General features: G+C 42.0%; 1 protein-coding gene across 4 annotated transcripts; it reads right to left on the minus strand.

Moving 5' to 3' along the window:
* Positions 1-710: 710 nt before the first annotated feature.
* Positions 711-15,306, minus strand: clec14a (C-type lectin domain containing 14A). Of its 4 annotated transcripts, none has more exons than XM_042436784.1 (2): positions 15,147-15,306; positions 711-2,916 (listed from the first exon to the last, which is right to left on the minus strand). In XM_042436784.1, the coding sequence occupies exon 2, from the start codon at positions 2,883-2,885 to the stop codon at positions 1,617-1,619; it is 1,269 nt and encodes a 422-aa protein (XP_042292718.1). In that variant the 5' UTR covers positions 2,886-2,916; positions 15,147-15,306; the 3' UTR covers positions 711-1,616. The 4 variants fall into 4 exon arrangements, with proteins under 4 accessions (XP_042292718.1, XP_042292716.1, XP_042292719.1 ...); XM_042436782.1 differs by lacking the exon at positions 15,147-15,306 and adding an exon at positions 5,228-7,121; XM_042436785.1 differs by lacking the exon at positions 15,147-15,306 and adding an exon at positions 5,822-7,119.
* Positions 15,307-15,923: the final 617 nt, after the last annotated feature.

Here is a 15,923-nt window from a genome sequence, read left to right on the forward strand (position 1 = left end):
ACATTTATTGAAATGAAAGCATGTGAGAAGTTTAGAGGGAAAAATCACTATTTGGTGGAGCTGTTAACAACTCATAGACATGTGAAATGTGACCCCGACTACACACTGCTTTTTGTAAGACGTCAAAAGCCAAAAAGGTTGGAAACCACTGGTTTCATCTTTAACAATGTGTTGTATTTTAAAAGCTTGTTATATTATCCATTGTGTCAAATCTTCATCTGAAAAGTAACTAAAGCTGTCAAATAAATGTAGTGGAGTAGAAAGTACAATATTTCCCTCTGAAATGTAGAAAGTAGCATCACATGGAAATACTCAAGTAAAGTACAAGTACCTCACAACTTGTACATCAGTAAATGTACTGAGTTACTTTCCACTACTGTGTGTTTGTCACACTGATATTAAACATGTTCAATATGTTCATGTGCAACAATCTGATCTGTAGAGTGAAGTGTTGATCACATGACCTTCATCACGTCTGTCCATTGTGTGTGTGTGTGTGTGTGTGTGTGTGTGTGTGTGTGTGTGTGTGTGTATGTGTGTGTATGTGTGTGTGTATGTGCATGTGTGTGTGTGTGTGTGTGTGTGTGTGTGTGTGTATGTGTGTGTGTGTGTGTGTGTGGGGGGGGGTTATTTCCTGTCTGAACATCTGAAACAGGAAGACTAGTATGTAAACAAAGAGCAACGGTTTCCTGTCCTACAGAAACCTCTCATCATATCTGGTATGTGGACGTCTACTCAAAGTATTGATTACGGAGGTCGTCCAAATATTTTTGGCCATATAGGAGCTCAGAGACCAACACAAGATAAAATCTGTGAAACTTTATTTATTTATTCTAAAAAAACCTTCATTGAGCAAGAAATTAAAAAAGTTTAATTTTCTGACATTAGATGTTTTAATTTCTTCAGTTTGAAGAAATCCGCCCCCTTCGCTCTACCTATCAATCAACAGCTGAAACTGCAGTCTTAAAAATAAAAACTAATATACAAACTCAAAAACCTAATTTATATACTTCAGACTTTAAGTACAAATAAGAATAAACCTTCAGAGCTTCGTTATAACAACAATATATTCATTACATTTACATTTAAATGTTGCATTTTGAAAAAATATTCTTTTATGTGCCAATCAATACATCTATTTCACTCTTTTGTCTTTAAATAATTCACACTCAAAATGTATTAATTAATTGATCAATTTTAATTGATTAATTGATTACGTTTTTAAAAAAACCTTGTCTTGTGTTATTTCCAGGTCACTAATTGGACAATTTAAATTAAATAAACCAGTTGTTAATTAATGAATCAATCTATTGACAGCTTTCTAAATGTTTGTACTCAGTTATAATTAATTAATGAAAACATCAGGTGAGTGGACAAAATAATAGAAACACCCCTAAGTTTGAACCAATTTAATACTTAAAATCAAACTGTGTGTTTTCAGAGTGCTGCCTGTCAGACGGAGCTCAGGGATTACTGACAGAAGCCTGTAACTCATAAACAAGTCAAACTTTATAAAAACATTTTCATCTGACAGCGAGCTGTAAATGTTGTCACTAATGATGTCACTGTCGCACAGCCATGGTGATACGCCCTCGACCAATCACAGCTCAGCTCCCTCATGTTGTCGTCTTCTCATTGGCTGTTTCGAAGGAATCCTTGCCGTCCTTGCTGTCCATGTCCATCTTCTCCGCTTTCTTCATGGCGCGTTTCTTCGACCGCCTCATCAGGCAACACTTCACCGTCACCGCGATGACCACCACCAGCACGATCAGCGCAGCCACGGCAACAATCACCCAGATCAGGTTGCCTGTGCACACTTGCGAGTCCTCGTCATGGTATTCCCCGTCCTGGTCAGAGCAGACACACTTGTAGGAGCCCTGTGTGTTCAGGCAGGTGTGTCTGCAGGGGCCGCCACCGCCGCCGCACTCATCAATGTCCACACAGTTTCCAGAAGTGTCTTTCTTAAAGCCGTCGATGCACGGCAGACAGATGGCGGTGAAGTTGGCGGGAGAGTCGTCCTGCAGACGCCACACGGCAGGACGGCCCGAGCAGTGCAGCTCCAGCTTGACCGACGACCAGCACTCCACCAGGATCCTGCTGCTGTCGTTCGGGTGCAGACTGAGGGAGCGAATGGAGGCGACTGGGTGGATGCACGAGTCCGACTCTGGTCCAGCGTCAGGCTCAGGTTCTGGTTCAGGTGTAGCTGGTTTAGATTCAGGTGTAGGTGGTTTAGATTCAGGTGTAGGTGGTTTAGATTCAGGTGTAGGTGGTTTAGATTCAGGTGTAGGTGGTTTAGATTCAGGTGTAGCTGGTTTAGATTCAGGTGTAGGTGGTTTAGATTCAGGTGTAGCTGGTTCTGGTGTTAGGTCCTCAGGTCTCCGTACTGTCTGTCCGTCTGCCAGCTTGCAGATGAACTGGCTCTCGGTCTTACAGCTGACGGAGAGCAGACCCCAGCTGCTGACAGTCGACCTGTTTAACTCCCCTGTCAGTACCGCGCATCGAACCGTGGTGCAGGTTCCCTTTGGCTCCTCCTTCCAGCGGCTCATCTCCATCTCCTCGCCACCGTCCGCCATCCACTTGAACCCTTTCAGTGGCAGCTCGGACACGATGCACTCGTTCTTGGGCTTCTGCAGTCCAACCCAGTAGGTGAATCTTGTCTTCTCCAGAGGTGACCCTGAGGAGACCAGCTGGAGGACGTCGGCGACCTCCTGCTTGGTTGCGAGCGTGGTGAGGACACCAGGGGAACACTTAATTTTGGCCTGATCGAAGCTGACCTCATTGCGGTTGAGGATGTATTTTGGCGTCGAGGCCGGCTCAGCAGAGACGCCTCTGAGCAGGGTGATGATCCACAGGTAAATGCAGCAGGAGCTCAGCCAAGACGCCATCTTCTCTGACTCCTCCTCTGATGATGTCACTCTGTAAAAACAGAGACGATTACAGGAAAAGTTTTTAACAACAGACGGACACCAAGCTCAAATATTTACAGAAAATTTGCTTGTGATAATTTCGGGTTAAAGACGGTGATTTTAACCAAAGAAAGATGGTCTGACAGCATCTGAAACCTCTCTGACGTCTGATTCAGAGACTCTGTGTCTGACAATCTGACATCACACCTACCTGATGCAGTGATTGGTCACATGTGTGGAAGTGGGTTTGACCTTCCCTAAAAAGCTTTCTTCTTTAATTTTTCACACTTGTGTTATTTCTCATGGAAGCCAATTAGTGCAGTACTATGACTGTGATCCAGGAGAGACTGTCTGAAGGCTCTAATATCCATATTTGTAGGATTCACAGCATCAAGACAACAAAAACAATCTCAAAAATTAAATATAAAATACTAACGAAATAACATTTTAAGTTGTTTCCCACAGAGACGATATTCTCTATCACATTATGCAGACGATACTCAACTCTACAGTATTCTTTCTTCAACTGAATCACTGCATTGATCACATTAATGATTGGATATTCTCTCTCCAACTTGACAAACTAAAGTCTTTGTTTTTGGTCGTAGTCGTTAGCGACCACATGAATCATTTTAATCATCTTTTAATCACAGGAGTAATAAGAGACCTGATGTCTAAAGCATGCATTTCTTATCAGACGACTGTGAGGTCAGATATATCAGAGCTGAGGGACAGTTTCTCAGTTATAATTATGACTTTGATGTTCACAAGATGTTCACAAGTTAGAAACTGGTAATCACCTGAACATGAGGTGAATGAAGAGCTGTACTTCAACTCTGCCTTCAATTAAATCTGAAAACTTAAGATTATTATATAATTATTTTCCATGTTTCCTAATGTCACTGCCTCCAGTCAGCTCTAATATGTAGAAACCATATAAAAAATATAAAATTACAGTGCGTACCACACTGCAAATCACTGGGTTCAAATTTGACCCGTTTTTGGTCCATATAGCGGCAACATGTGAGGTTAACTTTAACAATCTGTTACTGTGAGTCAGTGTTACACACAACAAGCTTCAGCTACAAACTGTCACAGATTTATTGTTTCTTGTACAAATCGATGTGCAGATGACGTTCAAAAGATACACAAGTTATTAACAATCAATATCAAACAAACATGTCAGTTTAAAAAGAAAAGAGTAGATTATAACAAGCTTTAGTTTGGCTATATAATAAAAAAAATAACAATAAAAAGGGCACAAAACAACATTAACCCAGTATTGTGTCGCTGCTCTATCGACCCAAACTGGGTCAAACTTTAACTCGGTGGTCGTTAGTGTGTTTATATATCAAAGACTCAAAGATTGCACAGAGAACAGTGCACAGTGAAATGTTTGGTTATCCATAAAATAGAGACAAATACAAAGACATTTTAAATAGGAACATTATTATTATTACATTATTATTCAGGAGAAAATGGAACAATAAGGGGCAAAAAATCTAATTCTGTGCAACACTGTGAGAGTTTATTGCAACATGTAAAGTAGTTAAAGTGGAGTATAATAAGAATATGGACACTGATTTAAAGAAACTTTGATAACTATGTAAATATATAACAGGACAGCAACGTTTATCCCATCGTAAACTGATTCATCTCAATCCTTTATTGAAATTTAAAAGAGAAGCTGTTCGTCAGTGTTCCCAGGGCGAACCGGGAGTTTTCTTCCTGGTCTGCAGGGATGGAGGCATAATGCCAACATCTACATTTTGTCTCATGGCTGTACAACAACATTACCACAAACTTTGCTATTTTCTATCTATTATTACAGTTTGCTAGTCTATCTAACCCACAAACATCATAGACAATGAAAATACATCAGTAGGGTCTGCAGTACGGTTCATTAGCTGGTATGTCTGAGGAGTGAATGGGCAACAGAGCTCGAATATTTACACACTTGACAAGACTGCATTTTTACAGGAAACTCACTTGCGGGTCATATTTTGTTAAGGAAAACTCGGGTAGGGCAGGTGCTCCATTCAAACTTTAGTGGCAGATCGAGTGGAGCAGCAATATTAATCCACAAAAAAGTCTTATTCACTGTTTCAGAAATAATATCAGACCCCCAAGGGCGCTACATTATAGTATCAGGCCATCTTTACCACACCCCTGTGGTATTGGCTAATATATATGCTCCCAGTAGGGATGACTCAGACTTTTTCAGGAAGATACTGACATTATTTCCTGACTTAAACATACATCACTTAATATTTGGCGGAGACATGAACTGTGTGATAGATACAACTCTGCATCGTTCTGACCTCAAGGCTGCATCAGACATGTCCAGGGCTTTGTCCAGTGTCATGAATCATACAGGTTGGAGATTTTTACACCCTTCTAAAAAAGAGTTTTCTTGTTTTTCACATGTGCATCAGTCCTATTCCAGAATAGACTTCTTCTTCATAGATAAGCACTCGCTTTAAATCTGTAGAATACTCTGCGATCGTAGAATCTGATCAAGCACCCATCATCCTTGATGTTAACGTTACACTTAACTACCTTACAAAATCAACTCAGAGACTGAACACAACATTACTCTCAGATACAAACTTTTGCCAATACATATCAAAAGTAGTAGATGATTTTCTTTGAACCAATCAGACAGACCCCATATCCCCATCCATATTATGGGAAACCCTAAAGGCTGTACTCAGAGGACATATAATATCATTTTCAGCATCAAGAAATAAATTACGAAAACAGGCACAGGAAACACTAATTGATTAATCCATCTTAAAAACTGATCAGCAGTATTCAGTAAACTCAACCCCTGAACTATACAAAGAGAAACTAAATTTAAAAGCACAATATGAGCAGTTATCCAGAGAGGATAGAGCGGAACCTGCTGCCGTCACCTGCATTTTTTTACGAGCGATTGGGGAAAAGGCGGGACGCCTTCTTGTCCACCAGTTGAAGAGCAGGTCTGTGTCCAGGTTAATCCTTTCTATTAGACAATAGATCCACAAGAGATAAATAATACATTAAAAAATATTCAAACCTATACACATCAGAATTCCCCCCAAGATACTTCTCATGTGACAGAGTTTCTAGAGAGTCTTGACATCCCAACTCTAGCACAAGATGATGGTGACACTCTGGAGAAACCTCCTGGGTCAGACAGCTTTCTGGTAGAGTTTGCTTCACAACTAATACCTTTACTTCTGCACATGTTTAATCATTCTTTTGAGCAGTCATGCCTGCCACAGTCCTATTGAAGCCAGGTAAAGAGCCAACAGAGTGTGCCTCATGCAGGACCATATCTTTGTTGAATGCAGATGTAAAGATACTTTAAAAAGTTTTAGCTGCTAGAATAAACAGAATAATCTCTGACATCATCTCAACAGACCAAACTGGTTTTATCAGAGGCCGCCACTCATTCATTAACATTGGCAGACTTTTAAATGTGGTGCGTTCTCCTCCGTCCAGGGGCGTGTCAGAGGTGGTAGTGTCCCTGCACGCGGAGTCGAATCTGTATTGCATAACTTTGGGTTTGGTCCAAAATTTATTACATGGATCCGTTTACTGTATTCTTCTCCAAAGGCAGCAATAGTAACAAACAGACCATGTTCACAATATTTTCCTGTACACTTTCACACATGGGGGGTCCAAGGTGGGGGTGACACTGTTAGACATATGATCAGGATCAATAACCAGGACTTCAGTTTTATCTGCGTCCAGTTGCAGGAAGTTGGAGGTTGCGGAGGTGAAATGGCGAATAACATGACCGAAGGGTAACAGATACAAACTGAACGTTACAGCTTCAAGTACTGAGCCCTGTGGGACCCCACATGACATGAACTAAAGTCATCAACAGTGACTTTGAATACTTTGATAAGTAAGATGAAAACCAGTTTAGAGCAGTTCCTCCCGAGGCCAACCCAGTTCCTCAGTCTGTTGATCAACTGTATCGAAGGCTGCACTAATGCCACTTAAGGCTGGTGCGTGGAACAGAGAGCGAGCCGTTGTGTTTGGGCGTCGTAGATCAGCCACATCAGCAGGAGCCTGACGGTGCAAACAGAAGTACTGAGATTACCAGAGTCCCCACTCATTAGGATGTTATTTGTTGAGTAGGGCTGTTTCCGTACTGTGGTTCTTTCTAAAGCCACGTTGGAATTTGTCAAATAAACTGTTTGGATATTGGACAGTAGTTATGGGGCGAGGGGGCCGGGGGGGAGGGGGGGGGCGTTGGATCTAGACCAGGTTTCTTAAGGAGAGGCTGGATACAGGCCTGTTTAAAGTAGTCCAGGTCCAGGCCGGACAGAGGAGACTTGTTTACAGTGCTAAAAAGCCAAGGGGCGATGACTCTAAGATGCCCCCACAGTATGATAAATGCCCTCTAAGTTGCCCCCACGGTATGATAAATGCCCTCTAAGATGCCCCGCCGGTATGATAAATGCCCTCTAAGATGCCCCCACAGTATGATAAATGCCCTCTAAAGTGCCCCCACGGTATGATAAATGCCCTCTAAAGTGCCCCCACAGTATGATAAATGCCCTCTAAAGTGCCCCCACGGTATGATAAATGCCCTCTAAAGTGCCCCCACAGTATGATAAATGCCCTCTAAGATGCCCCACAGTATGATAAATGCCCTCTAAAGTGTCCCCACAGTATGATAAATACCCTCTAAAGTGCCCCCACAGTATGATAAATGCCCTCTAAGATGCCCCACAGTATGATAAATGCCCTCTAAGATGCCCCCACGGTATGATAAATGCCCTCTAAGATGCCCCCACGGTATGATAAATGCCCTCTAAGATGCCCCCACGGTATGATAAATGCCCTCTAAAGTGCCCCCACAGTATGATAAATGCCCTCTAAGATGCCCCCATGGTATGATAAATGCCCTCTAAGATGCCCCCACGGTATGATAAATGCCCTCTAAAGTGCCCCCACGGTATGATAAATACCCTCTAAAGTGCCCCCACGGTATGATAAATACCCTCTAAAGTGCCCCCACGGTATGATAAATGCCCTCTAAGATGCCCCACAGTATGATAAATGCCCTCTAAGATGCCCCCACAGTATGATAAATGCCCTCTAAGTTGCCCCCACGGTATGATAAATGCCCTCTAAGATGCCCCCACGGTATAATAAATGCCCTCTAAGATGCCCCACAGTATGATAAATGCCCTCTAAGATGCCCCCACGGTATGATAAATGCCCTCTAAAGTGCCCCCACAGTATGATAAATGCCCTCTAAAGTGCCCCCACAGTATGATAAATGCCCTCTAAGATACCCCCACAGTATGATAAATGCCCTCTAAGATGCCCCCACGGTATGATAAATGCCCTCTAAGATGCCCCCACGGTATGATAAATGCCCTCTAAAGTGCCCCCACAGTATGATAAATGCCCTCTAAAGTGTCCCTACAGTATGATAAATACCCTCTAAAGTGCCCCCACAGTATGATAAATGCCCTCTAAAGTGCCCCCACAGTATGATAAATGCCCTCTAAGATGCCCCCACGGTATGATAAATGCCCTCTAAGATGCCCCACGGTATGATAAATGCCCTCTAAAGTGCCCCCACAGTATGATAAATACCCTCTAAAGTGCCCCCACAGTATGATAAATGCCCTCCAAGATGCCCCCACAGTATGATAAATGCCCTCTAAGATGCCCCCACAGTATGACAAAGTGCCCTCTAAGATGCCCCCACGGTATGATAAATGCCCTCTAAGATGCCCCCACGGTATGATAAATGCCCTCTAAGTTGCCCCCACGGTATGATAAATGCCCTCTAAGATGCCCCCACAGTATGATAAATGCCCTCTAAAGTGCCCCCACAGTATGATAAATGCCCTCTAAGATGCCCCCACGGTATGATAAATGCCCTCTAAAGTGCCCCCACAGTATGATAAATGCCCTCTAAAGTGCCCCCAGGGTATGATAAATGCCCTCTAAAGTGCCCCCACGGTATGATAAATACCCTCTAAGATGCCCCCACGGTATGATAAATGCCCTCTAAGTTGCCCCACAGTATGATAAATGCCCTCTAAGATGCCCCCACGGTATGATAAATGCCCTCTAAGATGCCCCCACAGTATGATAAATGCCCTCTAAGTTGCCCCACGGTATAATAAATGCCCTCTAAGATGCCCCACAGTATGATAAATGCCCTCTAAGATGCCCCCACGGTATGATAAATGCCCTCTAAAGTGCCCCCACAGTATGATAAATGCCCTCTAAAGTGCCCCCACAGTATGATAAATACCCTCTAAAGTGCCCCCACAGTATGATAAATGCCCTCTAAAGTGCCCCCACAGTATGATAAATGCCCTCTAAAGTGCCCCCACAGTATGATAAATGCCCTCTAAAGTGCCCCCACAGTATGATAAATGCCCTCTAAGATACCCCCACAGTATGATAAATGCCCTCTAAGATGCCCCCACGGTATGATAAATGCCCTCTAAAGTGTCCCCACAGTATGATAAATGCCCTCTAAAGTGCCCCCACAGTATGATAAATGCCCTCTAAAGTGCCCCCACAGTATGATAAATACCCTCTAAAGTGCCCCCACAGTATGATAAATGCCCTCTAAGTTGCACCCACGGTATGATAAATGCCCTCTAAGATGCCCCCACGGTATGATAAATGCCCTCTAAGATGCCCCCACGGTATGATAAATGCCCTCTAAGATGCCCCCACAGTATGATGTCTAGTTATGGGTAGATCAGGATGAAATGTCCTATAGAGTCTCTATATGTGACAGTCTGGAATGAAGTGCCCTCATGGTGCCCTTTCAGTGGAAGAAGATGTGATGGCGCCTGTAAGGTACCCCAGAACGAGAAAACATGATGAGCCCTTTAAATGAAGAGGATGTAATGAAGTGTCCTATGATGCTGCTGTAAGGGCGTGACCTGGAGGTTCTGTATGGCTGCCCTTCTAGTGAACATAAAAATGGAAAAAGTGCAATTTAGGGTTTCCCTAAGTCTAAAATAATGAAGTGCAGAACTGGGTGCCCTTTAAATGAAAAAAGTGCCCTTAGGGTGCACTGTATGAAACCTTGTGAAGTGTTTCCTTCCTTTGAAGAACATGACACACTGCTCTCTATATGCCCTTACAATGGAGTAAACTGGCTGTTATAAGTTAATGTATGCTTTATGTAGGTTGACCGTTAGGAAAATAAAGCAGCCTTAGCTGATGTTATTCCATTCAGTTGATTTTGGTACAGAACTACTCACTAGTTTGCTCAGTCACACATCTTTAGATTGTTTGGATCAGTGCAGTCTGAGCTGTAGGTTTGATCCTGTGACACTTTGTGAGGCTTTTTAGCAATTAAAACAAGTGTATGGATTAAATTTTTAACATGGATACATTACTAATGTATGTAGTCTGTATTTAATATAATTGTTTTAATGTTTAGGCCTGTCAAAAGCTGTACAGCACGCGAAACAATATGCTAGATGGATAATAGCTAGCTAGCTAGATATGTACTTAGCCATCTCTACACTAAACACTTGGTTCAAATTGGAAATCAACCTTGTGGTGTAGCAAAACCTGAAAGAGACATCTTTATTCTTCATTCAAAAGGTGTTTACAACCCTTTAGCTTGGATTAGCTTGTACTTGTAGAGATGGAGATTAGCACTGGGTTACTTTATGATTACAGAATACCAAGAAGAGACAGAACATTACAAAGAGATCTGCAAAATGCAGCTGGAGGCAGCGAGGGAGGAAATGAGAGAGATAAAGGTACATTAGCCATTAGCAACAAGCAAACAGAGAGGAGTAAAAACATCCTACTAGTGCAGTTCTAGTGCTGTATGTCAGTGTCGTACTACGGAGGAAGACAGCATTGTTCCTCTGCTCTCCCTGTCAGCAACGTCTAAGCTGAGCTTAAAGAAAACAACGTGAACACAGTGACGACTGCATCAGTCGAGCACTCAAACTCCAGGCTGAAACAGATCATGACCCCTAATTAGAAACAGACGTTCTCAGATCATCTGCTGTTGTCCATTCAGAGGGACTCCCCATCCACCATAATGAGGTTGTCATGGAGACCACTGTCTCCATTTGCAAAATGGAAAGGTGCACATTCCTCTCACTCATCCGATCAACATATCAGTCATGAACTTGTGATGTTGGAGAAATGCTTATTCACTTATGTCTAATGTGTTTGTTCACACACATTTCCTGTAGGGGGACTTTAATTCCCTGACCAGACCTGCTCGAACCTTTAAGGTGTGAACTTCCCCTTTAAACTGTCTGTAATGCTGGTTAGTTCCAAAGAAGGGAATGTTTACCTGCAAACATTATTAACAATAAGTATTTCATTTATGCCTCTTGAGGAAACAAAACGTCATTAATATAAAAAGATTAATGCCGCCGGAGTCAAAGTGGCACTAATTCCACAGACCCTCCCTGATTGGCTGCAGACAGCAGGTGACAGGATATAAAAGGTTTAGAAAGACAGCAAACTGGTTGGTCTGTTTCTTCTCCTCCAGGAAAGTGGAGGAGGGCTGCGGTTCTGCTGTTTTTTGTCTCTTCCTTTTAGTTTGTGGCCGGTCTGAATAAATGTTTCTACTCTAACAAATCAACGCCTACTGGTCCATCCTTCCACGCACGCCACCAACCATCCTCACGTACAACAGACATCAACATTTACAAACTCGTGGCCGATAGAATTCAACAGGCTTGTTTCTTGCTTCTCTGACGAGAGAACAGACAGTTCCATGTTTTAACTGCAGATGTTTTTGAGAAATAAACATTTAATCCCTGTAAATTGTATTACAGAGGTGTTGTTTCTTTATATTCTGACCCTTTTAACTAAACTTGCATCATTGTTGTCTGCTGACGGGCAGAGACATGAACGGATCAGATTTACATGCAGTGAGATCAGTGAGCGGATCCCTGAGGTTAGTGGGAGTAAACTCATCCAGCAGCGTGATGGAACCAGCAGGAATAACTGACGCTCAAATGTTTTCAATCTTTTCAACTAAATATTTGAGGGACTTCTCACGGTTCTCTGCAGATGTGGCGCAAACAGCATCTGGAGCTGAAGAGAAATCTTGAGTTGTGCTTTTTAGAGGCAACTAGACTGAGAAGTAGGAGAGTTTCTGGCTCTTTAGCAGTGAATTAAATGAGGATAATAACTCCCTCATATGGAGTCAATGAACTTGAAGTTGAGACTTTTTCCATTTACATTCAGCTCTTCTACATTCTCTTTTTAATTTTCTAATATTTCCATTGATCCAGGGCGTCGGGTTGGAGGGACAACATGACCTAACTCTCATAGTTCTCAGGCACATGGTATTAAATTGATTAACCGTATCATTTACATTATTACAGCCATGAGCACTGAAGGTAGCAGCAAACGTCTGCAGCTGAATCGTTATTTAACGTGTGTTCACTGTTTGCTTAGAAGAGGCAGAATAAAGCAGAATAAAAGCTTTTTATGATGAAGAGGAGTTTATGTTTGAACCTTCAGCGTGCGGCCGTGGTCATGTGTAGGAGATGATACTCGCTGTTTTACCTTCAAAGATTCACTTTTACTGAAGAAATCTGATTATCAGGAGCCTCAACAGGAACATTAAAACCACCAACCAGTCAAATGTGGTCGTAACTAAGAACAAAATAAATAAAATCCAATAAAAAACTCTTAGATTTAGGAGGGCGATAGATAATAAAGCAGCTGGGACGTTTCTCCTCCACCACTGAGACCAGTAGGGCTGAAGAACGTATAACTGGGGGAACAATAGTAAAGTACTTATGTCTCAGTTCAGTTTACTGGTTTAGATTAAGTCATTTACATCTACCAGTGTGTTTATGTTTTTTAGGCTGATGACCAGACAGAACAGGAAGCAGTAGTGTGACCAGTCCTGCTGGGAGCTGCTGGGTGCAGACTGGGAGCTGCTGGGTGCAGACTGGGAGCTGCTGGGAGCTGCTGGGAGCTGACTGGGTGCAGACTGGGAGAGAGTTCAGGTAGGCGTGTGTGTGGAGGACAGAGAGGATGAGCAGCATGTTGAGATGAAGAGGAGCCTCCATCAACACGTCCACACTGAATAAAACCAGTAACGTGCACACTTTCATCATCATCGTCATCATCGTCATCAACAGTTTTTATATTTTATAATTCTAGTTGAGCCTTTTTGTTTGGATACTAAAGTTTTCCATAAATATTTCTGTGTTTACATGTTTATATAGTAACAAATATAGTTTGAGATGTTTCTCATTAGTGGCACCGACTGCGTCAACAGATCTGCTCCTCATCGTCATTTGAAATATGAAACGGCGTTTTAGTGAAGCTTCGCCTGCTCGGACGCTCTGAGCGTCTTCATACAGTCACAGATGTTTTATAAGAACCGGATACCAAACTAAACAAATGGCGCCCGTTCAGGGCAGCGACAACACCAAAAAAAGTTTCTAGCTTCCGGGTTTTCTTCCGCGTTGTGCGGCCCGCTGGCTCCGCCCCCCTGAGCTCCCGCCCCGCCCACAGACTTTACATCAGGATGACATCACGGATTTTTAAATCGCTGTTCTCGACTCGAGGAAAGTTTTACAAACATGAAACCTGAATGTAATTGATGTTTGTAGCGGTTCGAGGCGAAAACCCTGTCTGGGCTGCAGGAGGATTTTTCACAAATTTTTAGTTTGGTGTCAAATCTCACCTGCCAACAAACGCGATGCCAGAGACAACAAAACTGTTCCCAACTGTTCCCAAATGTTCCCAACTGTTCCCAAATGTTCCCAGATGTTCCCAAATGTTCGCAGATGTTCCCAAATGTTCGCAGATGTTCCCAGATGAGGTTTGATTCAGTGAGTCAGGAGACATAATCTGCCTCAAACATCAAACTAGATTTATTTTATAACATTATTGATGATTTTATTTGCTGCTGATGTTGAGCTGAAAGTTTATTTAATAAAGGTTATAAATGGAACTCAAATACAGTATTTTCTGTTTTATAGAACGTTGAGTCCTCATGGTTCTCATGTTCAGCTGAACTATAGTTGTGATCTGCAGGAAGTCGTTACGTACGACTCTTCACTGGCTGCAGTTTAAATAAATCACATTATTTTACTTTGCTTGATATTTTTCTGAATTCCTGCAATTTTACTGCAAAAAGAGACAAAACATCACAAACTGTCTCGTGATTTTTTTGAGAAAAGCTGCAGAATCAAACATTTTTGGCTGCAATAATCACAAAAACCCTCCTGAAGGGACTGTCTACAGTAATTATTGATGAACTTGTGCCGTTTTGTAACAGCTGAATATGGCAGCAGTTTAAATAAATCACATTAGTGTGAACTGCTGGGAAGAGTAGAGGAGGAAGTGTGGTGTATTTTCATTAAAAGTCATTGGTGTGCTTAAAGACAATATTAAGCTATGCAGATTGATTTTATAAGTTTATAAGCAATAAGGGCTAGTGTGATACAATTTGTATTGGTGTAGTTATAATCTCATGAACCATATTTAATCACACTGTACGTATAGAGGCACGGTAGAAGAATCATAATCATACACTGGAGAAATTTGAGTGTGTTTGTATTACATGTCACTTTGCTTGGGTCTGCTGAAGTCTTCACCTTTCAAACATACTCTCTGGAGGAGATCAAGAAATAAGGGTGTAAAATGACTAGAATAACTTATAAAAAATAAAAGGCCAGAAGACAACTTGGCAATAATGGTGTAAAATGATTCCCAATACTTATATAAAAATTGGATATAATCAGGTAGAATTGAATATGCCAGTACATATCCTCAAACACCTCAAAACCTGTTTTGAAGAGTTTTGACCAACAACGAGTGACGGAGATAAAAGATACATGATAACTGGTCAAAAATTAGGGAGGGTGGATGATAAGGTGTGACCTAAGCCGACCCAAGGACATAAAAACAATTCCCCAAAGAAAAACCTTTGGAGCGATTTGGTTCTTTGTAAAAGTGCTGATTGCTCCCTTTTTTGCCGGCATTAAAGAACCTCTGACTCCCTTTTTATGATCAAGAGAGAGTTTTTTTGCTCTGGTACCTTTTTCTGCAACAATTTGATACAAAAGAAGTTAGTTGGAGTCATTTTCATGCAGTTTGTAATTAATGTAAATGAATTTCTACCATAAAGTGAGTGAGTGTGAAGTGTGATCATGATGTCATCATGCAGAGAGTGAGCTGCCCTTCCTCTTCTTCAGGATGTCCGAGGATCTTTATCCTTTAATTAAAATGACAGAAAGTTTGTTTTCTTACCGTCAGACGGAGCTTCTTCTTCACTTTCTGATTTTTATCCTCCTGTTTCTTCTTCTGCCCTCCACTGCTGCTTTATTTCTCCTCCTCTCTCCCAGTTTCTCCCAGTTTCTCCTGGTTTCTCCTGGTTTCTCCTCTACAGTAGCTCCGCTGACAGACTGACTGCCAGCCGCCGCCACCCCCCCCCCCGCCCTCCAGGACAGGAAGTGTGTTGTGTCTTGATACGGCGAGCTGGTTTCCTCCAGAGAAAAGCCGCCTTCTGAATCCGGATCGTGTCTCTGAGATACTGAATCTGTGTTTCAACTCTTTTTCCAACTTAAAGGACGAGTTCACAGTTTTAAACCTTCAATCAGTCATCAAATGAACATTAAAGATCCTTCATAATGACCTTACAATGGAAGTGATGGAAGTTTATCTGAAGCTAATATGAAGCTTCAGCATCCAAATGAGTCAAATCAAGTAGATATCTTTCAACGTTACAGTCTTTTTAGTGCCAAAGTTCCTCTTTTTGTTACTATACTTCCACCTGCAGCTCAACAGGGAAACACTGTCCGAGGAAACACAAAGACTGTAAATGTGTCAGATATCCACTTGATATGACTAACTCAGACTGCTGAAGCTGAATAGAAGCTTCAGTATGAAGAGGAGGAACGATTACAGCGAGGAAGAAGAAGAAGAAACTTAAATATATGAGGAGCATCGAATACACACAAAACACGAGACTAAAAGAATCACAAAGAGAAGAGACATTTAAAAACAGAGTTAGATCAGACTGAATTC

Source organism: Thunnus maccoyii, chromosome 16, assembly GCF_910596095.1.
Source record: "Thunnus maccoyii chromosome 16, fThuMac1.1, whole genome shotgun sequence".
In the NCBI taxonomy this organism is placed as follows: Eukaryota; Metazoa; Chordata; class Actinopteri; order Scombriformes; family Scombridae; genus Thunnus; species Thunnus maccoyii.

Bases quoted from the DNA above. Each gene is read 5' to 3' on its own strand.
- clec14a (XM_042436782.1), bottom strand. From the start codon at position 5,271: ATGACACTGGACAAAGCCCTGGACATGTCTGATGCAGCCTTGAG. The intron at 2,917-5,227 runs GTCAGAACGATG...CTGTTTTTACAG, and splicing joins ATGTCTGATGCAGCCTTGAG to AGTGACATCATCAGAGGAGG.